General features: G+C 42.3%; 1 protein-coding gene across 3 annotated transcripts in view; it reads left to right on the top strand.

The window, feature by feature from the left end:
• Dgki (diacylglycerol kinase iota) overlaps window positions 1-9539 on the top strand; it is a 446406-nt gene that overhangs the window by 286341 nt on the left and 150526 nt on the right. For 2 of the 3 annotated variants that reach the window (XM_026788536.1, XM_026788537.1), the window contains 2 exons: window positions 2660-2859; window positions 7973-8035. In XM_026788536.1, coding sequence (XP_026644337.1) covers window positions 2660-2859; window positions 7973-8035 — 263 coding nt within the window. The remainder of the gene's footprint in view (window positions 1-2659; window positions 2860-7972; window positions 8036-9539) is intronic. The other variant, XM_005365831.2, reaches the window with a different exon arrangement.

The following is a 9539-nucleotide window of genomic DNA, read 5'->3' as shown; positions in this document are numbered from 1 at the left end:
AAAAACTCAGAGAGAGAGAGAGAGAGAGAGAGAGAGAGAGAGAGAGAGAGAAAAAGAAATTGGGGTTCAACCTGAAGATCTGAAAAGTAAAACAGCCAGCCACTGGCCCTTACCTTGACCTCAGTCCGAAAATGGTAATTCTGCCTCCAGGAATCTCATAATGAGACTGTCTGTTGAGAACTATTTCCTCCCATTTTATAATCCTCTCTAGGGATGGGATTAAAGGCGTGTACCGCTTTCATTAAAGGATTGCACCGCCCAGTTTCTATGGCAACTAGTGTGGCTACTGGAATTAAAGGTGCATGTCACCATGGCTACTGCGATTAAAGGTGTGTATTCTCATAATCTGGCCTGTAAGGCTGGCCAGCGGGACTGTTTTACTCTCTGATCTTCAGGCAGTCTTTATTTACTAAAACACAATTGTGAACTGAGTGATCATGATGTCACTGCTAGTTGTCTAGATAGAATTTCTTCCTTCTTGACTCACGTAGTGTGTTGGAGAGGGAGAAACTTATATTGTTAGTTTCTCTGAGGCCACTGAAGCACGGAAGGTCGATTAGAGGGTGCTGGAAGAGAGGGTGCAGGAAGAGAGGATGCTGGAAGAACCCAGAAGAGGACAACCTGTAGATGACCTGCTCAGAAGTCACCAGCCGCACTGAGTCTCTGTCTCTCCAGATGCTAGAAAGAGAGTGGGGTTAAACGGGGTGGCTTTAGTCCTAAGGAGCCAAGGGCATGAGACATAAGATAATCGTTAGAACTCTGGAGACAAGGCCATCTGAAAAGCCTGTTGATTGTCTTTATCCTGGGAGTTGTAAAGTAGGAAGCGGTATTTCGAAAGGGAGTTACTTATTCCATGAGAAGTGGGCCTGTTGCTGCGGCTGTTTGTGGGAGTCAAAGAGTGAGGGGTGTCTTGGGAATGGCAGCACAGAGGAGGAATAGCCACTGCTGGAGAGGATGCTTGAAAAAGAGAGAGGGGCTCAGTTATTGTGGAAAAATGTCTTGGATAGTTGGCCTTCAAAGGAAGGTTTACTTTGGCTCACAGTTCAGTCGGTGGTCACTTGGGCATTGCATTTGGGCTTATACCAAAGCAGCACATAATGTTGGGGGCACGTCATAGGAAGGGCAAACTAAAAGGGGGTAGGGTCTTGATATCCCCTTCAAAGGCATTACATCAGTGGTCTCACTTACTTCCACAAAGCTCCACTCCTTAAAGATTCTGCTATTATTATTATCGGAGGCTGGAAAACACACATTTAACACATCTGATTTCAGAGGGCATTCACGATCCAAACAGTGGGCCTGAGTGTGGTGGCCCAGGTCTGAAATACCAGCCCTATACAGGCTGAAGCAGGAGGGGTGAGGCTCCATGTTCAGAACTAGCTGCACAGCAGCATCTTCCGATAAAAAGAAATGATAGCAATGTCATCATCAGCAACAACAACACTCCAAGCCATGGAAGAGGGAATAAATACTTCACTTTCTCTTTCAGATTGGGAATTTTTATGTTTCTTTTTGTATTTCTTCTTTGTCTATGATATGGCATATTATATTGATTATATTTTTCTATATGTCCTGAGAACTATTCCCAACAGCTTTGGCTAAATTATTCATCATTTGCTCAATAGGCTATGTTATTTCGTCCATAGGTCATGTCCTCATTGCCCCTCCTTTACTCAACAGGCTATAGTGTTACATCCATAGTCCTGTCCTGAGAATGATGAACATGTTTTTCCCACAATCTTTTTATTTGCCATCTCTGTGGATGTACTAACACCAGTATTTTCGTCACATGTTTTAAAAAAATATTTTGACTCTGTCTATAATAAGGATAGTAAAATATCCATTGGTTCTTTATAATCTTTCACATCATTCTAATTATATTTGAGCGTTTATTTTTCAAAATTTGTTACAGAGTTGATTTCCTATGTATACTGGGTTAGATTTTAGACTTTAAAGTCTTAAATTGAGTAACTCATTTTTATTTTTATCCCTGTATTTGCTAAAGCAGATTTGAAATCGTTTTAAGAGGTTTGAGTTAAAAAGAAAAATCTTGTCTAAGTTTTAAAACTTACTAAGGATATACTGTATACCGAAACATTAGTAATTCAGTGTAGAAATTGGTAAAGGTGCACTTTGTCGCTTTTATTTATCTTTTATTATTCTGGCATTAGTTACTTAATGGAAATAGATAACACAAAGGAATGCTTGGTGTCAATTAATTTGACATGAGGGTTGTCAAGATGGCTCAGCAGATAAAGGCACATGATATGCCACCAAGTTAGACAATTCAACACCTGGAACCTTCATGGTGTGAGGATAATCCAGTCCTGCAAGTTGTCCTCTGACTTTTATATGTGCCGTATAACATGCAACCCAAACATGCAAGATGCATTAAGATGTATTCATCCTTTTATGGGCACAGCTACATTTAGATTTATACCGGGTAAAACGCAAAGTGCTTATCTGTGAGAGTTTACGTTGTAGTTCCTCAGAAGCTTTGCAGATGTGATTCATTTGTGGCTATGGTTTCTTCACGTTCTTGCCGTACTGATGGCTAATGATGCTAACAGAGGCTTTTGGTATCTACAATGGCTTTAGGTGTGACTTCTCTAAAATACTAGCCACTGACTCTCGGCTCTTCTTTGCCTTGTTTGGATAGGCTGCCCTGCAAGTTGGGGGCCATGGAGAAAGGCTGCACCAGTGTCGGGAAGTGATGCTTCTGACTTACAAGTCCATCCCCATGCAAGTAGATGGGGAGCCGTGTAGGTTGGCACCCGCCATGATTCGGATCTCCTTGAGGAATCAGGCCAACATGGTACAGAAGAGCAAGCGGAGAACCTCCATGCCTTTGCTCAATGAGTGAGTCGTGGCTTGCCTTCCTGGGTGACAATGAGACACGGGAAAGCAGGTGGCAGAGCATGTGCATGGTCTGGGGCCCTCACTGTGTTGGAAAGGGGAGAGAAGTCAAGAAAGCACCAGAGGCCCTAGACTGCTCTCATGGGAACACGGGCAATCAATTTTACTTTTTATTGGCTAGTTATTTAACCTTCTTTTGGGTAAATTTTGCTGTATGTAAGATAGATGATTTTCCTCCACTGACCACTTAGGAATATACTGTGTTCAGATGAACTGGTTTTAATTTTTAGTTTGGTTTAGGGAGGTCTGTCACTTACCCCTTGTTGTGTTGTATTTCTTTCTGTCTGTCAACGAGTGATCCCTTTCCCTACCTTTCTATTTGGGGTCCCATGACCTCGACTCAGTTTTGCCTTCCAAAACGGCTCTCCTGTCCATACTTAATTTGACTCACTGTGTTTACTTTAAACACCCAGTAGCCCTTCCTTCCTATACTTTTTATTTTTTTAGGTGTTTTGATAAGCTGATACAAGGTAAGATAATGAAGAATAGGTAACATAGAACATATGTTGTTTTTTTTTCTAGTGTCCTTTACTCAAATTGGTATCTTAATTGTCTGTTTGGGATTGGAGAGATAGCTGGAGAGAGAAGAGAGGATTTGGGTCATCTTTTTGAGTACCTTCTAGATATCATGTCATCATGCCTAAGGTCACTTAAGGGCTTAGTCTTGGGTCATTCTCTGTCACAGTGAGGGACCTCGAAGGTGCACCTCCTGTCTGCTCTCTGTATTGCATGGTTACCTGTCATACTGAATGGCTAGCTTCCTGGCGGTGCCTGCAAGGCAGGGGCATGCTTGGCCATGTGATCATGAAGTCAAGGTGAGAATCGCACAAGTTCCCAGAATATCTGATGACGCAGGTGCCACAGCTCCTGTCACCTCTCTCCGTGGCAGCATATGCTCAGGAAGAGCAGCAGACAGCGCTCTCCAGGCACTGCAGCTTCTGGCATCCGCTTCTAAGTTGGAGGCTGGCGTGAGAAGTCCGCTTCCTCTGTTCTTGGAGTCCGGACTTCCTGGAACATCGTCCTGGTTGTTTCCTACAGCTTCCGTTACTCCTTTTACTCTGAGTTGATAGTTCTTGCTTTATTTACATTTTGCAGCTGGCAAAACTCTTGGCGCATTGCTGATGCTTTCCGTCCTTGCTGCCTTTTCCTTCTTCTAGGTTGAAGACGTAATTGTTGAGTTTATATGTTAAAGAAAGACAAGATGTCAACGGTTGTACATGGGTCTCCATATGTCTTCTAGAAATGGTAGTCAAACCATGACACCCCGTGTGGTAGAAACCTCAGAACTAAGAAATGGAAAGCTACCTCTGGATTTGTGCAGTGGCTGAGGTGCCTAGGCCACTTATAGATCATCTATGGAAAAGATAGAATAAAGCTCAATGAGTTTGCTATCACTGAAGTGAAGGGTACGGTCTCATGACCTTCTTAGGCATAAAACTGTTTTCAAGTGTTCGGTTTCAAACAACTTTTACGCTTCTGTCAAGAAAGAATTTGACTTCTCTAGGTAATCCTGTTGTTCAGAGTTCATTTGGCTTTGTTTATGTGCAAAATAAATACACATGAGTGTTTTGTTTTGTCCTCATGGCATGTGTGACATATGACACTTCTTGCAGTTAATTGTATGGGTGTCCAAGAGCAGCCTCATTTAAAAAGATGCTGACACTTCCTACTTGGCATAGTGTTCCCATAGTAACAGCCCCATGTCACACAGGAGACTGTATGCAATGGGAGTCAGAGCACACTATTCATTTTTTAAAAAAAGAAAAATTACTAAAATTTGGAAAATAAGAGATATTTTATTACTATATATAAAACTAATATTCAACACTGTATTTTAAGGAACTTGATACTGATAATACATTTTCAAAGAAAAAAGAATAAACCTGGTTATCATGTCATACCTCTCACCAAGCCTGGCTTTCGCTCTCCTTAATCCTTTTTCATCTCTATAGTTAATTTCTACTTCATTATAAAACACTTCTTTCTCTCTGTTTTTTTTAAGATCTAACTTCTTCCTCTGTATTTCCAAGTAGAGTTTCAAGTTTAAAGTCAACCTTGATGTTAGGACTTTTTCTTTAACCTTCTATGCCTTTGAACTTCTCTCTGTCTTGTCCACCATTATATGACAGAAGAGATATTTAAAAACATGTTACTTCTTTATTTCTCTGTCTCCCTTTTTTCCTGCCTACATTGTTTCTCTTTCCTTCCTTGCTTTCTTCTCCTTCCTTTCTCCCTCCCTCCCCCTTCCTTCCTTCCTTCCTTCCTTCCTTCCTTCCTTCCTTCCTTCCTTTCCTGAAACTGTTTCATTTGCTTAATTTGCTTGTATATATTTTTCTTACTAGAAGAGGCAGACAACTGGTTTACAGTGTTATAAATTTTTTTATCTCAAAGGCCAGTGTGTGTGTGTTCATGTGTATGCATATGTATATATATATGCAAATGTGTGCATATATGCATGGGTGTGTGTGCTCCCAATGAAGGGATGCTAGCTACTTGGTTCATCTAAGGAACTGGGCTCCTTTCATTCATTTTACCTGGGAACACTTGCTATTTTAAGACTGTTGTTCCCTAAAGGACTGCCTCTTCTTCCCTTGAATGCTGGTGTGTCCCACACATCTGCTCTTTCTTTAGGACATTGAATCTTAGATCTGTGACCTCAGCCTTGACTCTTTTCCCAAACTGAAGATATTCCTCCAACACTGTAATTGCCAGTCTTTTCCTGAAGAGGTTTTGTGGCCACCTTAGATTACACAGGAAGAACCAGACTCTTAACTCTACTGCCTGTGCATTTCCTCCTGCTCCTGACCCGCATGCATCTGTTCTTCACCCCTGTGCTCATTCATGATGCCTCTGGTCCTGAAGCCGGCTCACTCACCTCCACTCTTCTACACTCAGCAGGTTAGCTAGCACTTTCCTCGAAACCCACCTTCAGCCTGTCACTCAAATCTTTAATGCACACCTTCTCTTCTTATACCAGGGAACTACTAATATGCTCTCGCTACTGATTGAGTTTCTGCCTCACTCTGCTTCCCTTCTTCAGAAAGATGGTTGTTCCTCTCCACCAATTAGAATAGTCTTCTAAAAAGTGTAAAGCCCTTATTCTTCACACTTATCTGTTCCTTATCTTCAGAATGGTTTTTAGTCTTTGCCATCTTCATCCTGTTCCCCTTTGTTCCCAGGAGCTATCGCCTTTCTTCATAGTCATCATTATTTTGCCCCTGGGTTTTCTTCTCACAATGGCCTCTTCCTCTTCTCATCCACCAGTCCTGCTCACAGAGCGAAATCCAACTTGTGCATCACTTCCACCAAGTACCATCCTCTAGCTAATTCTAGCAGTTGGCTGTACCTCTTGGTGATGTTCCATCACACCATCTGTCAATATAGTGCATCCGTCATCTGTGGGCTTCTCCCTGCTCTGCTCTGTGGAGAGGCCTTAGGCTTTTCCTCTCCGGATGCCTGGTACCTGTCATCATCACTGAGACATGAACACATATTGAAGCCATGATGCCCACGTGAACTCCATTATACTTCGATTTCTGCTACATTTCTACGAAACTACTAACAAGCTAACAGCTATGTAAAAATCTCACAACTACAGAGGTAATATAGAATGTGTTCTAAGGATGTTTTGTTACAAGATTAGGACAAATATTGAATCATTTATAGGTGGTTACATGGATAATCGGAAGGAGTCTCCATGGGAGACAGCTAAATAGTAAGCCGTCATGATACCACTCTGTCCATATTTATTAAGAAAGGAAAAATACTTTCCAGAAACTAATGCCAACTTTATTAGAATATACAAAATAAAATGTGTTCACTAACTCCATATTGGCAAGAGAGCATACTTTATTGTAACATTTGAATCTACACAGATTATGGAGTCCAGTAAATATTTTCCCCACAAAATGTCAGAGATTTTGTCTAGGTTTTCTTTTTTTAAACTAATACTTTGCCAATATGATAGTCAAATACATTTCAGTTATGTCCTGTATTATGAAGCACCATTGAAGGAGGTCAGAAGCTTAAAATAACTGGTGCCTAAGGGAGGTCTTCAGCTGTTACCCTTAACTTCACTAGCAATTATGAAAGATGGTCGTTTTGCACAAAGGCAAGAGTTCTAGTTAGCTAATTTTGAATTGGGCAACGGGGTTCCATCATCCTTTGCTACTTATTGGTTTTAACAGAGAGTCTTTGAAGATAATGTGGACAGAACACTGGCATAAACTCATGGGTGACCTTCTGGGAGAATGTATGTACCCAGAAGACGGAGGATGGGGTGGGGGGCTGTTGCTCAGAGAAGTTTAAACGAGAGAGGGAAAGAGGATGATGATGCAGAAGTGAGAGTGAGTTTGGGGGTTCAGCTTGTTAAACAGTGCAATGCCTACTTTCTAATAGCGTTTGTGAGCTCTCCCATTAGAAGAGAATGGAGAAAGGGGAGATGTTTATGGTTTCACTTCTGTACACAGAATATGGGTGAAATTAAGGCACCTAAGGGATGGAAATGGGATTTTATTTTAAAGGATTGCTGGAGTTCTCAGAAAGTCTCTGCTGTTTGCTGAAGGAAGCTCAAGGTAGTTGAGCCCCTATTTTCAAGATGGCTCTCGGATGGATCTCAAAGGCAAGGTCCAAGGATGGGACTGACTCGACTCCTCAAGCAGGAGTCGGTGGTGCTGGCTTCCCACTCTGATGAAGAAGCCTGTGCCTTTGTCCTTGAGTTGTTCTGAATGTCCTGGAGCCAAAGTCCTGTGCCCACAGCCCACCCTCCTGCCTTGGCCCTGTGCTCCAGCTTGCGGCTTGCCTGGAACTAGCTGCTTCCGTGTGTCCTGTTGGCTTCATTGCTATCACCGGCTTCTCTGGATTATTTCCATGGCTGGCTTGGTTTCCTTTTATTTATTATTTACTTATTTTTTTTTCTTTCGTCGCTGTTGGTGATGCGCTCATTTAATTTCTGTTTAAACTTTGTATGTCTCTCTTTTTCTCCCCGGCTTGTTCCTTGTTTGTCCACGCTGTCCTGCTGACTCTGTCTTCGCTGCTCATTTCCTGCTGCCTCTAGCATCCATCAGGTGCAAGCTGCGGACCTGCGGCGGGTGTCTGCTCCCCCCGGCTCCTTTACCATGTGAGTACAGTGCCATTCTGTTTTGACACTCTTTCCCCAACTTCTCCTCCTCAGGGTCACCTGCGGCATCCTTTTCCTCCACAGGTCTGCTGCTCGGATGAGGGCCCACCTGATCATAGATGCTTTCAGACCCCCCCCCCCGCCCTTTTATGTGATACGGAGCAGCAGAGCTCTTTGTGCTTCGTATGTCCCCACACCCTATGCATTTGCCCTTTCGTCTTTTTCTAAGAGGCTTCAGGGCCCATGGTTGTGTGGGTTGGTCTAACAGTCTATGCTGAGCATCATTGTTTTTCAGAGTTTGGTAGGACAGTTAGCACATCTCATTACGGATATATCTAAGGAAGTACTCATGGCCCTAACATTGTGTGTGGAGTTTATTTTTGTGCCAAAAAACCACAGCTGTTATACAATAATGAGTGACCCTGAGCTCTCAACTGAGTTAGCAGAAATTTATTGTTATGCATATTTGGAGGTTTATGCTCAATGTACTCCAGGGTATTTTCATTTTCTGGTGAAACTGAATAAACAAAATGGAAATATTAGTTTTAGGATTTTACTTTAGCACTTTTGGTGCTAAATGCTGATTTGTCTTTCTTCCTTGCCCCATATAATATTTATCACCTACTGTTTATTATGCTTCAAGTACTATGCTTCGCCTCTGCTAAGTCATTTATCCTCAAGATGATACTATGTATGTGTAATAGCATGCTCTCCTCTGCAACATGTCCACGACCACACTAACAAGTCATAGACGGAGACTAAAACCCAGGCAGTCAAGCTTCCAAACTCATATTGCCTTCTGCCTGTCTGGAGTCTGTGTATTTCTCCAGACCCAGTGGGGTGATCACCTTTTCAAAAAATTCTTTCTTGATTCTTGCTATCAAAGTCACTCATACCTCGCTGGAGCTCACTGTTGACGAACCTGTTAGAGTTTTTAAAGTTTAATTTTGTTCTCATTATCTGATCTGATCTCTCTCTCTCTCTCTCTCTTTTTTTTTTTTTTTTTTTTTTTTTTTTTTTGGTTTTTCGAGACAGGGTTTCTCTGTGGCTTTGGAGCCTGTCCTGGAACTAGCTCTTGTAGACCAGGCTGGTCTCGAACTCACAGAGATCCTCCTGCCTCTGCCTCCCGAGTGCTGGGATTAATGTATATCCCACACCAGACTTGGCCTGCTTGAGGTGATTGGCAATATTGCCCTACAAATCTTTGTGTTCCAGACCTGTTCCCAGAGCATTGGGAAACCAAGCCGTAGTTGGTTGGCGGTGTTAATGAGTAGGAACTATGTGTGTGTGAGGAACTGTGTGAAGTCCGAAGTCCAGCAGTGCTGCAGAGTCCTTCCCAAAGCTTAGTTACCTGATCTTGTCTCATCTTACAGATCCCCATTATTAGAAATACGTGTTAACTGGGGGAATTCTTACAGATCCCCATTTCTTAGAACTGCATATTAACTGAGGAATATTTCTTTTTCCCTGGCTGAGTTCCAGGCACTGTTTTATATTGCAGATT

Source organism: Microtus ochrogaster, unplaced genomic scaffold, assembly GCF_000317375.1.
Source record: "Microtus ochrogaster isolate Prairie Vole_2 unplaced genomic scaffold, MicOch1.0 UNK4, whole genome shotgun sequence".
In the NCBI taxonomy this organism is placed as follows: domain Eukaryota; kingdom Metazoa; phylum Chordata; class Mammalia; order Rodentia; family Cricetidae; genus Microtus; species Microtus ochrogaster.
The sequence above is the reverse complement of the archived record's forward strand: the minus strand, read 5'-3'. Positions and strand labels throughout refer to the sequence as shown.